Below are 21,717 nucleotides of genomic sequence, written 5' to 3'. Positions count from 1 at the left end.
CAGGAGGTATGTTATTTTTGTTGTAAACTTGGGAATGTAGTATTTAAGAAAGGGTTGTCAGAGTAGTAGACAACCCCCTTTAATAAAAAGCTTTTAATGTCCCATAATCTGTAAAAATCCATTGAGAAAGAAACCAAAATATCTTCAGGTGGCTAAATAAAGAACCAAAATGATGTGGTTGTATAAATATTTACACTCTAAGGTTATGTTCACACTGGGCGTTTTTGCTGCGTTCTTTTATGATAATTTTCAGCTTCTTTTTACAATACCAGCAAAGCCTATGAGATTTCAGAAATCTCATGCACACACATTGTTTTTTGTGACATCAGGATTTTGTGCTTTGCTGCATTTTTTGGACATAGAGTATGTCACTTCTTTCAGCGTTTTTGCAGCATTTTTCACTTATTGGCTTGAATGGGTGTTGAAAAAATGCTGCAAAAACGCAGGTATAATTATTTGCAGCATTTTTTTTCCAGAAAAGACATGGGGGCACTATGCACAAAGAGACACAAGTTAGCCAAAAAAAAAACGCACCAAAACCTGCGTTTTTGACGCAGCGTCTTTCCTGCCAAGAAATCAGGTTTTGGTGCAGACAAAAAAAAGCTGCAAAAACGCCCTGTGTGAACTTACCCTAAAACTTTTTCTTTTGTTCAAGTTCCCTTTGATGATTTTATAACCATATTCAGTCTTTTTAGGTAGGTTTCTACCAGCACTGTACATACAGTGGAGGAAATAAGTATTTGATCCCTTGCTGATTTTGTAAGTTTGCCCACTGACAAAGACAATGAACAGTCTATAATTTTAAGGGTAGGCTAATTTTTAACATTGAGAGAAAGAATATCGAAAATAAAATCCAGAAAATCACATTGTATAAATCATATAAATTTATTTGCATTTTGCAGTCAGAAATATGTCTTTGATCCTCTGGCAAACAAGACTTAATACTTGGTGGCAAAACCCTTGTTGGCAAGCACAGCAGTCAGACTTTTTTTGTAGCTGATGATGAGGTTCGCGGACATGTCAGGAGGAATTTTGTCCACTCCTCTTTGCAGATCATCTCTAAATCATTAAGATTTTGAGGCTGTCGCTTGGCAACTCGGAGTTTTAACTCTCTCCATAAGTTTTCTAGGGGATTAAGGTCTGGAGACTGGCTAGGCCACGCCATGACCTTAATGTGCCTCTTTTTGAGCCATTCCTTTGTTGCCTTGTCTGTATGTTTTGGGTCATTGTCTTGCTGGAAGACCCAGCTCCGACCCATTTTTAATGGTCTTGCGAAGGGAAGGAGGTTGTTACTCAGGATTTTACGGTACATGTTCCATTCATTCTCACATTGATGCGGTGAAGTAGTCCTGTCACCCTCAGCAGAGAAACACCCCCAAAACATAATGTTTCCACCTACACGCTTGGCAGTGGGGACTGTGTTCTTTGGGTCATGGGCAACATTTCTCTTCCTCCAAACACGGTGAGTTGAGTTAATGCCAAAGACCACAATTTTTGTCTCATCTGACTACAGCACCTTCTCCCAATCACTCACAGAATCATCCATGTGTTCATTGGCAGCCTTCAGATGGCCTGCACATGTGCCTTCTTGAGCAGGGGGACCTTGCGTCACTGCAGAATTTTAAACCTTTACGATGTAGTGTGTTACTAATGGTTTTCTTGGTGACTGTGGTGCCAACTGCCTTGAGATCATTAACAAGTTCTCCCCGTGTAGTTTTAGGCTGATCTCTCACCTTCCTCATGATCAAGGATACCCCACAAGGTGAGACTTTGCATGGTACCCCAGATTGATGTCGATTGACAGGCATTTTGTATTTCTTCCATTTTCTTACTATTGCACGAACAGTTGTCTCCTTCTCACCCAGCATCTTACTTATGGTTTTGTAGCCCATTACAGCTTTGTGCAGGACTATGATCTTGTCCCTGACATCCTTATAAAGCTCTTTGGTCTTGCCCATGTTGTAGAGGTTAGAGTCGAACTGATTAATTGTGTCTGTGGACAGGAGTCTTATATGAAGGTGACTATGTAAGACCGCTTTCTTTAATGCAGGTAACGAGTTGATTAGGAGCGTCTAACTGGTCTGTAGGAGTCAGAACTCTTAATGGTTGGTAGGGGATCAAATACTTATTTCTCACTTCAGAACGCAAATACATTTATATTATTATTATTATTATTTGTTATAGCGACATTTATTCCATGGCGCTTTACATGTAAATATATAATTTATACAATGTGATTTTCCGGATTTTATTTTTGATATTCTATGTATCAATATTAAAATTAACCTACCCTTAAAATTATAGACTGTTCATGTCTTTGTCAGTGGGTAAACTTACAAAATAAGCAAGGGATCAAATACTTATTTCCCCCACTGTATAGTATTGGCAATCTTTGACCACTCTTCCTTGCAGTAGAGATCCAAATCTATCAGATTGGGAGGGCATTTCCTGTGTAAAGCGGCCTCTTCAGGTCAACCCACCGATTTCCATTTGAATTCATGTCTTGATGACTGCCTTCATGGTATATCCAGTGTCTTAGAAAATTTTTTGTAGCTGTCTCCAGACTGTCAACAGTAAGATTCCTTTGCTAAGTTGTAAGCTGTTTATTAACCATGACTTCTACTATAATGGGCATCTAAGAAAAGGTCAGGAAAATCCTACTAGAACGGCTAAACTTTTAAATTGACTTAATCAGAATCACTGTGAATGGCAGCTATTTTACGTGAGTTTAACCCCTTTCTGCCATCGGACAGAATTGTACATCCGATGGCAGAACCTCCGCTTTGATGTGGGCTCCGGCGGTGAGCCCGCATCAAAGCCGGGACATGTCAGCTGTTTTGAACAGCTGACATGTGCCCGCAATAGGCGTGGGTGGAATTGCGCGCATCGGTGACCCCCCGTCACGTGATCGGGGGTCATCGGCGCGTTGGCATGAGACCTTTATGGTTGTTGATGCCTGATTGCAATGAGTGCCACCCTATGGTCGACATAGCAATGGTCAGGTTAATTAACGGCGCTGTGGAAAAAGTCCATAGCGCCCCCCAGAGGCCGATTTTCTCCGGGGTATCGGCTGCCGAGGGTAGCCGAGACCCCAGAGAACATGATTCGGGGGGTTTTTAACCCACCCCGCATTTGCGATCGCCGGTAATTAACCGTTTACTGGTGATCGCAAAAAAAAAAAAAACGCGATCTCTTTTTAATTTCTCTGTCCTCCGATGTGATCGCACATCGGAGGACAGAGAAAAGGGGTCCCAGGTGGCCCCCCAATACTCACCTAGCTCCCCCAATGCTCCTCGTGTGGTATTACCGACCCCTGTTTTGCGATCGCTGGTAATTAACTGTTTACCGGCGACCGCAAAAAAAAAAAAAAAAAAAAGTAATGTGTAATTCTCTGTCCTCTGATGTGATCGCACATCAGAGGACAGAGAAATAGGGGGATTCGGGGACCCTAGCATACTCACCTAGGTCCCTGGATCCTCTTGCTGCTCCTCCTGGCCGCCGGCAGAAGAACATGGCGGACGCATGCCCAGTGCGCCCGCCATCTGTCTCCATCTGCCGGCCGGCAGGAGAACAGCAGTTGGGGCTAAAATTAGGGGTAGGGTTAGGGTTAGGGGTAGGGTTAGGGCTAGGGTTGGGGCTAAATTTAGGGTTAGGGTTGGGGCTAAATTTAGGGTTAGGGTTGGGGCTAAATTTAGGGTTAGGCTTCTTTCACACTTACGTCGGTACGGGGCCGTCGCAATGCGTCGGCCCGACATACCGGCGCACGTTGTGAAAATTGTGCACAACGTGGGCAGCAGCTGTAGTTTTTCAACGCATCCGCTGCCCAATCTATGTCCTGGGGAGGAGGGGGCGGAGTTACGGCCACGCATGCGCGGTCAGAAATGGCGGATGCGACGTACAAAAAAAGTTTCATTGAACGTTTTTTTGTGCCGACGCTCCGCCAAATCACAACTGATCCAGTGCACGACGGACGCGACGTGTGGCCATCCGTCACGATCCGTCGGCAGTACAAGTCTATGGGCAAAAAACGCATCCTGCGGGCACATTTGCAGGATCCGTTTCTTGTCCAAAACGACGGATTGCGACGGAATGCCAAACGACGCAAGTGTGAAAGTAGCCTTAGGGCTAGGGTTAGGGTTGGGGCTAAAGTTAGGGCTAGTGTTGGGGCTAAAGTTAGGGTTAGAGCTGGGATTAGGGTTAGGGTTTGGATTAGGGTTGGTATTAGGGTTAGGGTTGGCATTAGGGTTACGCTTGGGATTAGGGTTAAGGTTAGGGTTGTGATTGGGGGTGTATTGGGATTAGAGTTAGTTTTGAGGTTAGGGTTGAGATTAGGATTAGGGGTGTGTTGGATTTAGGGTTTTGATTAGGGTTATGGTTAGGGTTGACATTAGGGTTGTTTTGGGGTAAGGGTTGTGATTATGGTTAGGGTTAGTGATTAGGATTATGGATCAGGTTGGGATTAGGGTTAGGGGTGTGTTGGAGCTAGAATTGGGGGGTTTCCACTGTTTAGTTACATCAGGGGGTCTCCAAACACGACAGCCAATTTTGCGCTCAAAAAGTCAAATGGTGCTCCCTCCCTTCTGAGCTCTGCCGTGCGCCCAAACAGTGGGTTACCCCCACATATGGGGCATCAGCGTACTCGGGATAAATTGGACAACAACTTCTGGGGTCCAATTTCTCTTGTTACCCTTGTGAAAATAAAAACTTGGGGGCTACAAAATCTTTTTTGTGAAAAAAAAAAAAAATTTATTTTCACGACTCTGCATTCTAAACTTCTGTGAAGCATTTGGGCATTCAAAGTTCTCACCACACATCTAGATAAGTTCCTTGGGGGGTCTAGTTTCCAAAATGGGGTCACTTGTGGGGGGTTACTACAGTTTAGGTACATCAGGGGCTCTGCAATCGCAACATAATGCCCACAGACCATTCTATCAAAGTCTGCATTCCAAAAAGGCGCTCCTTCCCTTCCGAGCTCTGCCGTGCGCCCAAACAGTGGTTTACCCCCACATATGGGGTACCAGCATACTCAGGACAAATTGGACAACAACTTTTGTGGTCCAATTTCTCTTGTTACCCTTGTGAAAATAAAAACTTGGAGGCTAAAAAATCTTTTTTGTGGAAAAAAAAAAAATATTTTTTATTTTCACGGCTCTGCATTATAAACTTCTGTGAAGCACTTGGGCATTCAAGGTTCTCACCACACATCTAGATAAGTTCCATGGGGGGGTCTAGTTTCCAAAATGGGGTCACTTGTGGGGGATTTCTACTGTTTAGGCACATCAGGGGCTCTCCAAACGCGACATGGCGTCCGATCTCAATTCCAGCCAATTCTACATTGAAAAAGTAAAACGGCACTCTTTCTCTTCCAAGCTCTGCGGTGCGCCCAAACAGTGGTTTACCCCCACATATTGGGTTTCGACGTACTCAGGAGAAATTGCACAACAACTTTAGTGGTCTAATTTCTCCTGTTACCCTTGTGAAAATAAGATTTTGTGGGCGAAAAGATCATTTTTGTGTAAACAAAAGCGATTTTTTATTTTCACGGCTCTACGTTATAAACTTCTGTGAAACACTTGGGGGTTCAAAGTGCTCACCACACATCTAGATAAGTTCCTTAAGGGGTCTAGTTTCCAAAATGGTGTCACTTGTGGGGGGTTTCCACTGTTTAGGCACATCAGGGGCTCTCTAAACGTGACATGGCGTCCGATCTCAATTCCAGCCAATTCTGCATTGAAAAAGTCAAACGGCGCTCCTTCACTTCTAAGTTCTGCGGTGCGCCCTAACAGTGGTTTACCCCCACATATGGGGTATTGGCGTATTCAGGAGAAATTGCATAACAAAATTTATGGTTACATTTCTGTTTTTACACTTGTGAAAATAAAAAAAATGGTTCTGAATTAAGATGTTTGCAAAAAAAAGTTAAATGTTCATTTTTTCCTTCCACATTGTTTCAGTTCCTGTGAAGCACGTAAAGGGTTAATAAACTTCTTGAATGTGGTTTTGAGAACCTTGAGGGGTGTAGTTTTTAGAATGGTGTCACACTTCATTATTTTCTATCATATAGACCCCTCAATATGACTTCAAATGTGATGTGGTCCCTAAAAAAAAAATGGTGTTGTAAAAATGAGAAATTGCTGGTCAACTTTTAACCGTTATAACTCCCTAACAAAAAAAAATTTTGTTTCCAAAATTGTGCTGATGTAAAGTAGACATGTGGGAAATGTTATTTATTAACTATTTTTCGTGACATACAGGTCCTTCTCAAAAAATTAGCATATAGTGTTAAATTTCATTATTTACCATAATGTAATGATTACAATTAAACTTTCATATATTATAGATTCATTATCCACCAACTGAAATTTGTCAGGTCTTTTATTGTTTTAATACTGATGATTTTGGCATACAACTCCTGATAACCCAAAAAACCTGTCTCAATAAATTAGCATATTTCACCCATCCAATCAAATAAAAGTGTTTTTTAATAACAAACAAAAAAACCAACAAATAATAATGTTCAGTTATGCACTCAATACTTGGTCGGGAATCCTTTCGCAGAAATGACTGCTTCAATGCGGCGTGGCATGGAGGCAATCAGCCTGTGACACTGCTGAGATGTTATGGAGGCCCAGGATGCTTCAATAGCGGCCTTAAGCTCATCCAGAGTGTTGGGTCTTGCGTCTCTCAACTTTCTCTTCACAATATCCCACAGATTCTCTATGGGGTTCAGGTCAGGAGAGTTGGCAGGCCAATTGAGCACAGTAATACCATGGTCAGTAAACCATTTACCAGTGGTTTTGGCACTGTGAGCAGGTGCCAGGTCGTGCTGAAAAATGAAATCTTCATCTCCATAAAGCATTTCAGCCGATGGAAGCATGAAGTGCTCCAAAATCTCCTGATAGCTAGCTGCATTGACCCTGCCCTTGATGAAACACAGTGGACCAACACCAGCAGCTGACATGGCACCCCACACCATCACTGACTGTGGGTACTTGACACTGGACTTCAGGCATTTTGGCATTTCCTTCTCCCCAGTCTTCCTCCAGACTCTGGCATCTTGATTTCCGAATGACATGCAAAATTTGCTTTCATCAGAAAAAAGTACTTGGGACCACTTAGCAACAGTCCAGTGCTGCTTCTCTGTAGCTCAAAAGTGGCTTTACCTGGGGAATGCGGCACCTGTAGCCCATTTCCTGCACACGCCTGTGCACGGTGGCTCTGGATGTTTCCACACCAGACTCAGTCCACTGCTTCCTCAGGTTCCCCAAGGTCTGGAATCGGTCCTTCTCCACAATCTTCCTCAGGGTCCGGTCTCCTCTTCTCGTTGTACAGCGTTTTCTGCCACATTGTTTCCTTCCAACAGACTTACCATTGAGGTGCCTTGATACAGCACTCTGGGAACAGCCTATTTGTTGAGAAATTTCTTTCTGGGTCTTACCCTCTTGCTTGAGGGTGTCAATGATGGCCTTCTTGACATCTGTCAGGTCGCTAGTCTTACCCATGATGGGGGTTTTGAGTAATGAACCAGGCAGGGAGTTTATAAAAGCCTCAGGTATCTTTTGAATGTGTTTAGAGTTAATTAGTTGATTCAGAAGATTAGGGTAATAGGTCGTTTAGAGAACCTTTTCTTGATATGCTAATTTATTGAGACAGGTTTTTTGGGTTATCAGGAGTTGTATGCCAAAATCATCAGTATTAAAACAATAAAAGACCTGACAAATTTCAGTTGGTGGATAATGAATCTATAATATATGAAAGTTTAATTGTAATCATTACATTATGGTAAATAATGAAATTTAACACTATATGCTAATTTTTTGAGAAGGACCTGTATCTCTCTGATTTAAGGGCATAAAAATACAAAGTTTGAAAATTGCAAAATTTTAAAAATTTTCGCCATATTTCCGTTTTTTTCATAAATAATCGCAAGTAATATCGAAGAAATGTTACCACTAACATGAAGTACAATATGTCACGAAAAAACAATCTCAGAATCAGCAGGATCCGTTGAAGCGTTCCAGAGTTATAACCTCATAAAGTGACAGTGGTCAGAATTGCAAAAATTGGCCTGGTCATTAAGTACCAAATTGGCTCTGTCACTAAGGGGTTAAAGATGTCAGCTCGGCAGGCAAAAAATAAGCCCTTACCCGACTCCATATCACGAAAAATGGAGATGCTGCGGGTCTCGGAAAATTGCGCAAATTCTTTTATTTATTTATTTATAAAGTTTGAAAATTTTTTCCACCACTTAGATAAAAAAGAACCTAGACACGTTTGGTGTCTATGAACTCGTAATGTCCTGCCATAATGGCAGGTCAGTTTTAGCATTTATTGAACCTAGCAAAAAAAGCCAAACAAAAAACAAGTGTGGGATAGCATTTTTTTTTCTTTTTGCAATTTCACCACATTTGGATTTTTTTCCCCTGTTTTCTAGTACAACCAATGGTGTCATTCAAAAGTACAACTCGTCCCTTAAAAAATAAGCCCTCACATGGCCATATTGTTGGAAAAATTAAAAAGTTAAGGCTCTGGGAAGGAGGGGAGCGAAAAACAAAAATGAAAATACCCCGGGTCATGGGGGTTAAATGTGATTGCATAATTCTGAATACAACCACTTGCCCAATTATAAGAGGATGTCAAGAACACCACTCGCTCACGGCACACATGTCTTGGATGCGAACGTAAAGAGAAGCTTGCCACTCATTCGTCCACTCACCTATTGCAATAGGTCAACAATGAACTAAGCGCACCCCACAGACAGTCCCCACATCTACGCCACACTTTCTGCTGCCACTACTCTTCGATTTACTAGGCTAGTAGGACACCTGAACTGGGAACCCCACTGGTACACAGTCACACCCAGCTGTCTCTAGCTCCTGAACGATTCACAGCCTGGACTTTGCTTACAAGGTAAACACACCCAGCCTATTTTCTCTCCGCCATATCATGGGTATGAAGCAACAAAGAGCAAGCTTATTAAAGGTACCGTCACACTGAACGATATCGCGAGCGATCCGTGACGTTGCAGCGTCCTGGCTAGCGATATCGTTGTGTTTGACACGCAGCAGCGATCAGGATCCTGCTGTGCCATCGTTGGTCGGAGCAGAAAGTCCAGAGCTTTATTTCGTCGCTGGATCTCCCGCAGACATCGCTGAATTGGCGTGTGTGACACCGATTCAGCGATGTCTTCACTGGTAACCAGGGTAAACATCGGGTTACTAAGCGCAGGGCCGCGCTTAGTAACCCGATGTTTACCCTGGTTACCAGCGTAAACGTAAAAAAACCAAACACTACATACTTACATTCCGGTGTCTGTCCCCCGGCGTTCTGCTTTCCTGCACTGGCTGTGAGCGCCGGCTGTCCGTAAAGCACAGCGGTGACGTCACCGCTGTGCTTTACGGCTGGCCGGCGCTGACAGTGCAGGAAAGCACAGCGCCGGGGGACAGACACCGGAATGTAAGTATGTAGTGTTTGGGTTTTTTTACGTTTACGCTGGTAACCAGGGTAAACATCGGGTTACTAAGCGCGGCTCTGCGCTTAGTAACCCGATGTTTACCCTGGTTACCAGGGGACCGGCATCGTTGGTCGCTGGAGAGCTGTCTGTGTGACAGCTCTCCAGCGACCACACAGCGACACTGCAGTGATCGGGATCGTTGTCTAGATCGCTGCAGCGTCGCTAAATGTGACGGTACCTTAAGTTTTACGTTTAATAAATAAAAAGAAATATGGTGCTTGAAAAGGTTACAAAAGGTGAAATGACAAAGACCTACTGTACATAAAACAACACAATAAAAAGGAGAAATTAAGAAACCTAACACAATTTGTTCGTGAGACTTGTTTGCAGAGGTACAAAGGTTGTGGTACAGAACGACCTTGTACTGTGTTCTTCTGCCCTCGTTTTTACTGTGGGTTATTTTTCCCCCTCATGAACCTTCTTGTGAAACAATGTCTGTCACTTTACCCAACATCCTTAAAGCATTCTATACATAACCCACATGAATATGATATAGTCTTAATTCAGGGAGATATTGCGCTCCTGTGGGTGGCCAGCTACCAAACTTTTGCAGTCTTGCGCATAGATGCAAATATTTCCCCTGGTTATAGATATTTCCATGGCTTTTGTGAAACTAGAATTATAATTAAAAAAATCTTAATATATTGTTTTGCCTTGTCTTGTCTGAGTTAGGCTATGTGCACACTTTCAGGATTTCTTGCAGAAATTTCCTAAGAAAAACCTGAAAATTTTCTGCAAGAAATCTGCACGCGTTTTTTTGTGCGTTTTTACCGCGTTTTGGTGCGGGTTTTTTTTGCTGATTTTTCCGGACATTTCCCAATGCATTATATAGTGGAAAATCCGCAAAATTAATGAACATGCTGCGTTTTTTTACCGCGATGCTTTTTTTTTTTTTGCGGAAAAAAACGCATCATGTGCACAAAAATTTTGCGGAATTCATTCTAAATGATGGGATGCATAATGTATGCTGTTTTTTTGCAGTTTTTTAGGCTATGTTCACACCTTGCATCGGGTCCCTGCGTGTTCTCCCGCAGCGGATTTGATAAATCTGCAGGGCAAAACAACTGCGGTTCTCCCTGCAGATTTATCGCGGTTTGTTCCGCGTTTTCCGCTGCGGGTTTCCGCCTATACTATTGATGCTGCATATGCAGCAATATGCAGCATCAATAGTAATGTTAAAAATAATAAAAATTGGTTATACTCACCCTCTGATGTCCGGATCTCCTGGGCGCTGCACCCGGCGGTCCGGTTCCAAAGATGCTGTGGGAGAAGGACCCTTCGTGACGTCACGGTCATGTGACCGCGACGTCACCGCAGGTCCTGGTCGCACAGCAACTCTGACCGGACGGCCGCGTGCAGCGCCCAGGAGCTCCGGACATCAGAGGGTGAGTATAACCAGATTTTTTATTTTTTAACCCCAAATATGGTTCCCAGGGCCTGGAGGAGAGTCTCCTCTCCTCCACCCCGGGTACCACCCGCACATTATCCGCTTACTTCCCGCAACGTGGGCACAGCCCCATGCGGGAAGTAAGCCGTTCAATGTATTCCTATGGGTGCAGAATCGCAGCGATTCTGCACAAAGAAGTGACATGCTGCGGGTTGTAAACCGCTGCGTTCCCGCGCGGTTTTTCCCGCAGCATGTGCACAGCGGTTTGCGGTTTCCATAGGGTTTACATGTTACTGTAAACGCTATGGAAACTGCTGCGGACCCGCAGCATCAAAATCGCGGCGGTTCCGCGGTAAAAACCGCTAAGTGTGAATATAGCCTTATAGTGTTTTTATAGCGAAAAAGCACGAAAAATCAGCAACGTGTGCACACAGCCTAAAGAGTGAGGAGCTGCACAGGATAGTATTAACTCCGGCTGCATACAAGGACACATCTGCTGGTGCAAATCGTTATCCAATATTGACAGCTATCCGTTAATTACTCAGTGTACGCACTCCATGTCTGCTCTTCATCAAATAATTTGCTTCAATTACCGGCTAGCAGTGGGGGTGCAGGTATCATTATTAATTTATTAGAGCACCATTGATTCCATGGTGCTGTATATGAAAAGGGTTTACATGCTAAATACCAATATAATTTACAGTGAACAAATTAACTATGACAGACTAGTTCAGAAAGGAGAGGGCCCTGCTTCCATTTGACACGATGATAGGAATGAAGAAAGTAGGTTAGGGGGCTGCGGCAGCTTCATAGAGGTGAGATGGCAGGGAGTCATTCCAGGCTGTAAGTTCTCTTGAAGAAAGGGGTTTTCAAGTTCCGTCTGAAAGGCATGAGTGTGGCGGCCAATCGAATGTATTGTGAGTCCTGTGTTCAAATCCCACCAAGAACAACATCTGCAAGGAGTTTGTATGTTCTCCCCGTGTTTGCGTGGGTTTCCTCCAGGTAATCCGGTTTCCTCCCACATTCCATAGACACACTGATAAGGAATTTAGATTGTGAGCTCCATTGGGGACAGCGATAATAATGTGTGCAAACTGTGAAGCGCTGTGGAATATGTTAGTGCTATGTAAAAATAAAGATTATTATTATTATTATTGTGACACAGAATTCCATAGGATGAGGGATACTCGGGAGAAGTCTTTGATGTGATTGGGTGAGGAATGTATGAGTGTGGAGCAAAGAGGACGTTCTTGGGAGGAGGTTTCTTTGGAAGATATCGGGAGATTAGTTTGGTGTTGGTTTGAACTGGATATGTTGGGGAATTGGGAGAGGTGGATTTGTCGGGCACAGATTTAAGGACGGACTGGAGAGGTGCAAGGCCACAGAGGAGGATTTTGCAGTAATTAAGGTGAGATGTTGAGGGCATGCACTAAAATTTTAGTTGATTCAGGGTTGAGGAAATATTTTGGAGTTAGACGTGGCAAGAACATGAAGGACAGGGCAGAGTCGATGGTTACTCCGAGGCAGTGGACTTCCAGTACTTCTGAAAGCATGGTGTCCTTAATTGTGAAAAATAGATTGAGTAAAGGAGATGGGTGAGAAGGGGGAAAGAAGATGAATTCAGTTTTGTCCACAATGAGTTTTAAGACGCAAGAGCGGGAGGCTATGACCGATAGACACTCTGGGATACAGAACAGCAGAGAGGTGACGTCTGGGCAAGAGAGGTAGTTCATCAGCGTATAGGTGGTAATGGAAACCTTGGGACTTTAAGTTCTCTCAGCCCAAAGGTGTCGAATGAAAAGAATAGGGGTCCCTGAACAAAGCCTTGAGGGACACCAACAAAGAGAGGTCGGGAGATGCTAAATGTGCATTTAGAAAGGTAATCAGTGGATCCAGAAGGGGGTAAAGTCTTTTCTGCCAAGGGAACAGAGGATCTGTGGTAGGAGGGAGTGGTCAAATGCCCACAGCCTTGGATCTGTATAACTCATAACTAGAACTGAGCGAATTTGTTCAGGTTCCCTCCTATTCTGCAAGCTATAGTGCTTACCGAATAAGCTGCAGAGGGATCCCGGCTTCCTGGATCGCATCAGCTGATCGGCGCCACAGCTACATGTGTCGAGGCTGTGTCACAGCACATGCATGGAGAGCCAAGCAAACAAGCTATCCATGCATGTGCTGTGACTGTGACCCAGCTGTAACACGTGCAGCTGCGGTGCTGATCAGCTGGTCGGCCGGCGCGATCCAGGAATCGGGTTCCCTCTGCAGCTTATTCGATAAGCACTATAGCTTGCCTGATAAGAGGGAACCCGAACTAATTTGCTCAACTCTACTCATAGCCTCATTTATGACAGAGGCGTAACACTTATGCAAGCACGTTTTTCTAGTTTTCTTTTATTTTCCTCTTAAAAATTATTTTCTTGTTTCTTAATGAATTTGTACAGATTATGGCTGATTGTTAAAGAAGATAAAAGCTCTGAAATAACTTATTTTTTAGCACCATTGATTCCATGGTGCTATACATGGGACCAGGGCTTGCCTTCAAATATAAATTACAGGGATCAAAATAACAATGACAGACTGGAATAGAGGGGTCTTCCCTCGCAGGCTTACTGTCCACAGGTTATTGGGGAAGGAGACAATAGGTTGGGACGAGGTAGCAGAAGCTCTGCTGGTGGTGAGGTGACAGCAGGTTCATTGCAAGCTGTAATCTTTCTTGAAGAGATAAGTTTTCAAGTTCTGTCTGAAGGTTCTTACTGTTGGAGATGAAGATATTTGGATGTATTGGGGCACGACATTCCAGAGAATTGTGGATGCTCAGGAGGAGTCTTGGAGGCAATTGGCTGAGCAACGTATAAGTGTGGAGGAAAACAGGAGGTCTTGTGAGGAACAGAGATACAGTAATGTGTGGGAAGATAAATGGAGATTAGTTTGAAGATGTAGGGGAAACATATCATGGATGGCTTTATAATTCAACGTTAGTAGTTTAAACTGTACCCACTGGGAAATTGGGAGCCAATGAAGACATTCCAGAGTGGAAAGGCAGAGTAGCAGCAAGTGGAGATGTGGAATAATCGGGCAGTAGAGTTAAGAATAGACTGGAGATGTGCGAGACTTTTAGTTGAAGGGCATTGGTCTGTTGAAGGGCTTAGGATTGCAGTAGAGACTTGGCTGATTTGGTAGATCTTATTTTTGAAGTGTCCTACAAAGTTATTTGTAGATAAGAGTAAGGTCGGAGGGGGCAAAGGTGGACGAATTAAGGAGTTAATTGTTGAATGATTGCGGTTATGGATTAAAGATATGAGGGTTGTGAAGTATTGCTGTTTAGCAGAGGTGAGGGCCAACTTGAATGTAAGAATTGCCTGTTTGAATATGGTCAAGTCTTCCTGCAAGTGTGTTTTCTTCCAGCACTGCTTCGCATCCCTGGACAATTGTTAAAGCTTTTTTGTGAGGTTGCTGTGCTAGGGTTGTCTATTCATTGTCATGTACAAGAGGGTTGATCAAGTCAATACCTGATGCAAGTGTGGTGTTGCTGAAAACAGTGGCTGTGTTTTTGTCATGAAATGAGGATATGTTAAACAGCGGTAGAAGAGAGGTAGAAAACGTGTGTCTGTGTGAGAGGTAGAAAGTAAATGAGTTTCCCTGGGGGTGTGCTAAATGCTGGACTTGTGCAGGCAGATGTGACGAGGTCAGACAGGAGAAATTACGCTTCCCCTGGACAAAGCTACACGTGAAACGCACGTCGGGGTGCCACAGCCGCTTATAAAGTGCCCTATATAAATTTTACACCTATCCCTTCCCGTTGGTCTTTCAGCACATTTTGCAGCTATCAGTGCCTTTTTGGACATTGTCAAATCTCAGCTCATACTTCACCTGCATTGATCTATTTCATTCAAGTAGATATTTATCCCCCTACCTGGAAGCAATTTTTTGCTCCTTCTGAGAACATACAGTACTTACCTGCTTATTTTTGTATTGCACGTGATTTTGGGTCTGGGGCAATATTATGGGATTGTGACTTATTGTGCAATCGGCACATTACACTGGCACTGTTTCCTTTTTTGTAGCTGTCTTTTTTTTTTTTTGCATTTGTTGTCACTATTGATTTTACATTTTACCATATTGTTATCTTAATACATATCAATAAACGTCTGATTTTTTTTTTATGGCATATAGCTTCTCTTCCTCCCCCCTTTTTTTGATGTACATATTATGGAAGTGCCAATGATTTAGGCAGTAATACATTTGGATGCCCTGGGTTTGTAAGAAAAATCTATCCTTAAACACAAAAAGTACACGCACCTAGTGGAAACTGTCCTAATGGAAACTGACTTGGACAAGAAGAAAGGTAACTCATTAGATGCTATTGCTTTGATGAAAAAATAAAGGAAAACAAGTTTATTCCTCTCGACAGCCACTTTTACATCAGCAAGAACAGTTTGCTGAAAGGTCCTCTTTCAGTATAACCTAGGATGAAGCCATATGTTGGCATAATCCAGAAGCCCTGTGGCCTTCTTTGGATTTACGCTTACTTAAAATGGACTTGGACATTTCAAAACAGTTTTTTCAATGTTGCCAATTTTCACCTTCTGATCTGTATCCTATATCCTGTTGTGAATAAAATATGGCTCGAAGAGATTTCCAAACAATTGCATTCTTGTTATCTTTACATTTTACACAGCGTCCCAATTGGGGTTATGTGTGTGAGTACATGTGCATATATACAACCATAATCATAGATAGGGCTGAAAAAGTTTTAGCCATTTGTGGAAAGAATAACTGCAACATAAAATAGCTTTTAAAAAATAGATACTTAATTGATAAACTGTTCTGATTTCTCCAACAGTTATCCTGTCTAGCGACGATGAAGATAATGTTAGCACTAGAAGCACGAGCAGGATAGAGAGCATATCTCCTCGGCCTGCAGATTCAGCTTGTTCCTCTCCGGTTCCGTCATCTGGGAAAGTAGAAGCTGCTCTGAGAGAAAACCGTTTAGGTGATAAAAGATATAGTAGTCCAGCTGAGCCTGAGCCGCCTGTCAACATCCCGAGGAAAGCCAGAATGAAGGATGAGGTAGCACAGTGTTTCCATTTCATCTCTTGAATTTTACCCCCCAAAATAGTCTGGTTTCACCAGCTCATTTTTTTTTCTTTTTATAAACAAGTCATGAATTGATGTTCGATCAGTATCTTATGAATGAGATGCCGTCAGTGTTATTTTCTGTCCTATTGGTCAGCACTAATTCTCACAATTTAATTTACAGCATGGCAATCCCGTTGCATCAACTCCTATAAAGCGTCGTAAAATTTCCCAGTTGTCTAGTAATTCAACCAACATATTACAGTATACTATCAAATCATGTGAAAGCATGATCGTATTGTGTCGGAATCTGCGTATTGGGACCCTTTGCCGAATAATAAAGGAACCTGTTGTGGTGAGTGCAAAATTGAGGACTATCTGAAAAAGAGCTCTGTGATTTGGGTAGTCAGAATGCAGGTCATGGAGCTGATAAGGAATAATGTGATTGGGAAGAAGACTGATTGCACATGTATGTATATGATGTTCATTACAAATTTGGCAAAAAATAAACCAAATTCTGGCTTCTCTCAAGCTGTGCGACAACCCCTCTTTGTAAGAAAGATCCCTCTCAATAGACTGGTTAGTCACTGTCGCCAGCAGAAGGAAAAGCTCTCTGTAGCTCGTCTCTAGGGGTAATATTCCTTATGTTATTATGTGAGTTATATGAAAAAGCTATCTACTTTTTTCTATTTTTCTATCTACTGGCTAACACGGTACCAAGGTATATTTCTTTCCTGTATGAAAAAGCTAAGTATTCTTTTAGTGTAAAACACAGAAGAAATGAATTGTACATAAACGTACCATTGCTCTGTAATATCAACTTTCTGATGGGTCAGAGGGGTTGTATGACTATAGGCAATCCACAAATGTCTAATAGATAGATGCAAGTTCCACCTCTCGGACACAAATCTTTCTCCGGAATAGGGTTTCCTCAATACTGTTGCCCTGGCCACAATGACCGGAGAGGTGGCTGTGCATTCTCTCCATATGCGCTTATAAGAATTCCAAATGAGTTTACTGAGAATGAGGCACAAGTGAACACAGAATTGTAGTCCCCATTCTGAAGTTAGATGCAAGTCAGAGGTGGGACCTGCATTTACTCCACATTTCTGCACATGTCTTAAGTTCCTAAATGTTTATCAAGAGGCAACCCCTCTAAAGTGGTTATCCGGAAATGTTTTCATTTTTAGACCTATAGTCAGGGCCGTATTTGCCACTAGGCACTTGAGGGCACGTGCCTAGGGCGGGGACAGGCGAGGGGGCGGCACCTCAGCAAGGTTTTTTTTTTTTCCTTTTTTTTTTTTTTTTTTTTTTTTTAATATACTAGTCCTGTGCGTCCCTTCCTGAAGACAGGGGCGGCAGAGCGGCAGCCAGAACACGTGGTGCTGGTGCCGACTCTCCCTACTTCCCCTGCTGAGACACAGTGACCCCCTGCTCACAGCCTCACTGGTGCCCGGCGGAATGTGACTGCTGAGATAGAACGGCGGCGCCCTGTGTCCCGACCCTGGGTCCTGTCATGGACTCACACTGCCTGCCTGGAGAACTCGCAGTAGAGCAGTACATACACAGTAAGTAGTGTACTGTCTCTAATGATCTCGCTCCTGGCTCCTGCCCGCGCACTGCCTGCTGCAATGCACGGCTCTGTCTGTGACTCACCTCACGGTCCTCACCCCTTTCCTCACATTCCTCAGCCTCGTCTCTGACAGTAGTGCCTGAGGCTGGAGGAGCCGTGCAAACACACAGCAGCCCTTGAATGTTTGATCTTTGCTCCCTGCAGACGGAGCCAGAGAGTGAGTGGTGGGGGTGGGGTATAATACACCCCCACTCACTCTATCTGGGTTCTTGGAGCAAACATTGCCAGTGCTGGGGTGTGTGTGTTTGTGTGCAGCAGAGCTATGTATGTGTGTGCAGCAGAGCTGTGTGTGTGTGTGTGTGCAGCAGAGCTGTGTGTGTGTGCGGGCAGCAGAGCTGTGTGTGTGTGTGCGGGCAGCAGAGCTGTGTGTGTGTGCGGGCAGCAGAGCAGAGCTGTGTGTGTGTGTGGGCAACAGAGCTGTGTGTGTGTGGGCAGCAGAGCTGTGTGTGTGTGCGGGCAGCAGAGCTGTGTGTGTGTGCGGGCAGCAGAGCTGTGTGTGTGTGTGCGGGCAGCAGAGCTGTGTGTGTGTGTGTGTGCGGGCAGCAGAGCTGTGTGTGTGTGCAGCAGAGCTGTATGTGTGTGTGTGCAGACAGCGGAGCTGTATGTGTCTAGACCGCTAAGTCATATGGGTAATTTCGCAATACATCAATGGGAACGGAAGCTGGCGGCAGACCGCTAAGTCATCTGGGTAATTTCGCAATGCATCACTGGGAACGGAATCTGGCGGCAGCATCGCGCGCATCGGTACAGCTTCGGTGGACGCCGGAGGGTGAGTATATACGGTAACTATTTTTTATTTTAATTCTTTTTTTAACAGGGATATGGTGCCCACACTGCTATATACTACGTGGGCTGTGTTGTATTCAACGTGGGCTGTGTTATATACTGCCTGGCTGCTATATACTACGTGGGCAGTGCTATATACAGGTCCTTCTCAAAAAATTAGCATATAGTGTTAAATTTCATTATTTACCATAATGTAATGATTACAATTAAACTTTCATATATTATAGATTCATTATCCACCAACTGAAATTTGTCACGTCTTTTATTGTTTTAATACTGATGATTTTGGCATACAACTCCTGATAACCCAAAAAACCTGTCTCAATAAATTAGCATATTTCACCCATCCAATCAAATAAAAGTGTTTTTTAATAACAAACAAAAAAACCATCAAATAATAATATTCAGTTATGCACTCAATACTTGGTCGGGAATCCTTTGGCAGAAATGACTGCTTCAATGCGGCGTGGCATGGAGGCAATCAGCCTGTGACACTGCTGAGATGTTATGGAGGCCCAGGATGCTTCAATAGCGGCCTTAAGCTCATCCAGAGTGTTGAGTCTTGCGTCTCTCAACTTTCTCTTCACAATATCCCACAGAATCTCTATGGGGTTCAGGTCAGGAGAGTTGGCAGGCCAATTGAGCACAGTAATACCATGGTCAGTAAACCATTTACCAGTGGTTTTGGCACTGTGAGCAGGTGCCAGGTCGTGCTGAAAAATGAAATCTTCATCTCCATAAAGCATTTCAGCCGATGGAAGCATGAAGTGCTCCAAAATCTCCTGATAGCTAGCTGCATTGACCCTGCCCTTGATGAAACACAGTGGACCAACACCAGCAGCTGACATGGCACCCCACACCATCACTGACTGTGGGTACTTGACACTGGACTTCAGGCATTTTGGCATTTCCTTCTCCCCAGTCTTCCTCCAGACTCTGGCACCTTGATTTCCGAATGACATGCAAAATTTGCTTTCATCAGAAAAAAGTACTTGGGACCACTTAGCAATAGTCCAGTGCTGCTTCTCTGTAGCCCAGGTCAGGCGCCTCTGCCGCTGTTTATGGTTCAAAAGTGGCTTTACCTGGGGAATGCGGCACCTGTAGCCCATTTCCTGCACACGCCTGTGCATGGTGGCTCTGGATGTTTCCACACCAGACTCAGTCCACTGCTTCCTCAGGTTCCCCAAGGTCTGGAATCGGTCCTTCTCCACAATCTTCCTCAGGGTCCGGTCTCCTCTTCTCGTTGTACAGCGTTTTCTGCCACATTGTTTCCTTCCAACAGACTTACCATTGAGGTGCCTTGATACAGCACTCTGGGAACAGCCTATTTGTTGAGAAATTTCTTTCTGGGTCTTACCCTCTTGCTTGAGGGTGTCAATGATGGCCTTCTTGACATCTGTCAGGTCGCTAGTCTTACCCATGATGGGGGTTTTGAGTAATGAACCAGGCAGGGAGTTTATAAAAGCCTCAGGTATCTTTTGCATGTGTTTAGAGTTAATTAGTTGATTCAGAAGATTAGGGTAATAGGTCGTTTAGAGAACCTTTTCTTGATATGCTAATTTATTGAGACAGGTTTTTTGGGTTATCAGGAGTTGTATGCCAAAATCATCAGTATTAAAACAATAAAAGACCTGACAAATTTCAGTTGGTGGATAATGAATCTATAATATATGAAAGTTTAATTGTAATCATTACATTATGGTAAATAATGAAATTTAACACTATATGCTAATTTTTTGAGAAGGACCTGTACTACGTGGGCAGTGCTATCTACTGCGTGGGCTGTGTTATATACTGCGTGGGCTGTGTTATATACTGCGTGGGCTGTGTTATATACTGCGTGGGCTGTGTTATATACTGCGTGGGCTGTGTTATGTACTGCGTGGGCTGAGTTATATACTGCGTGGGCTGAGTTATATACTGCGTGGGCTGTGCTATATACTACGTGGCTGCTATATACTACGTGGCTGCTGTATACTACGTGGCTGTGCTATGTACTATGTGGCTGTGTTATATACTATATAATATGGTACTGAGGGGGTATAGAGCTGGAGTAACAGATCTACTCCCTCATTTGTATGCAAACCGATTTCAGATGAATTGACTGAATATGAAAAAATATTGCTGGAATTGTCTTTGAAAGAGCTACATGGGCATATACATAGATTTGGACCCCTTACTGATTCCCTATGGGACTTGCGAACATGTGCAGCACTTGCGGTTTTACTGCTAAGCGCGGCCCTGCGCTTAGTAACCCGATATTTACCCTGGTTACCAGTGAAGACATCGCTGGATCGGTGTCACACACGCCGATTCAGCGATGTCTGCAGGGAAATCCAGCGACAAAATAAAGTGCTGGACTTTCCCCAGCGACCAAATATTTCCCAACAGGGGCCTGATCGTTGGTGTGACGGTACCTTTAGTCATAGTCACCAATGGGGGAGGCAGCACGAAAAGTGCCTAGGGCAGCAAAAACTCTAAATACGGCCCTGCCTATAGTAAAAAGAAAAAAAATTATCAGGCAAGTATTTGCTAACCACCTTTCTGTTCTACCCGCTATCAATCTCTTCTGGCTCCGAGTGGTTACAGACGGCTCCTGCCGGCAAGTCTGCGGCTTCCGCAGCTACTTCTCTTTTGCTCTGCTCTGTTGATGGGGCATGACTACAAGGGTCATGCTGATTGACATCCAGCACACTGCTGTAAAAGTGCAGGAAGCTGGCTGTCAATCATCGGTATGATATCAGCAGTCCCGCCCAATTGACAGAGCAGTCCAGAAGGGGAAAAGCTGCTCTGTTGATGTGAAGCAGCAGAATTGTCGCCATGTGTGGACCCTGACCGTTATGGGCCGCTGCAGGGTAGAACAGGCTGTTAGTTAGTAACTACCTGCATTTTAGTCCTTAGGCTCTTAGTAAAAAAAAAAAAATTGATCTTTAGACCTTTTTTTTTTCTCCAGTCCAGGTTGTATAAAAATAAATGACCTCATTCAGAAGTACGACTTGTCTCAGGAAAACAAGCCTTCATATGGCTATGAAGGCGGAAAAATAAAAAAAAAGTTATGGCTTTTAGAAGAAGGGGAGAAGAAAATTAAAATACAAAAAACAGGGGTGATAATATAACTTTGTGACTACATGTTGCTGATTTAACAGATATACAGAGCATTATTCACATGTGGCAGATTTATTCTCAGAAGTTTATCTGAAATCCTTGTACTTGTAGCAGAAACAACCCATTCATATGATTGGAAGTGTTTTTCTGTTGCACAGAAGTCTTCTAAGATAGAAATACTCATAAATCTGTTTCTGCTGGAACCCAATGTTGTAG

General features: G+C 43.6%; 1 protein-coding gene across 11 annotated transcripts in view; it reads left to right on the top strand.

The window, feature by feature from the left end:
* The window catches only part of SENP6 (SUMO specific peptidase 6), a 172,967-nt gene that overhangs the window by 100,740 nt on the left and 50,510 nt on the right, over nucleotides 1–21,717 (top strand). For all 11 annotated transcript variants that reach the window (XM_069726523.1, XM_069726526.1, XM_069726529.1 and 8 more), the window contains 2 exons: nucleotides 15,745–15,971; nucleotides 16,162–16,332. In XM_069726523.1, the coding sequence (XP_069582624.1) occupies nucleotides 15,745–15,971; nucleotides 16,162–16,332 (398 nt within the window). The remainder of the gene's footprint in view (nucleotides 1–15,744; nucleotides 15,972–16,161; nucleotides 16,333–21,717) is intronic.

The sequence above is a fragment of the Ranitomeya imitator genome, chromosome 5, assembly GCF_032444005.1.
Source record: "Ranitomeya imitator isolate aRanImi1 chromosome 5, aRanImi1.pri, whole genome shotgun sequence".
In the NCBI taxonomy this organism is placed as follows: domain Eukaryota; kingdom Metazoa; phylum Chordata; class Amphibia; order Anura; family Dendrobatidae; genus Ranitomeya; species Ranitomeya imitator.
The sequence above is the reverse complement of the archived record's forward strand: the minus strand, read 5'-3'. Positions and strand labels throughout refer to the sequence as shown.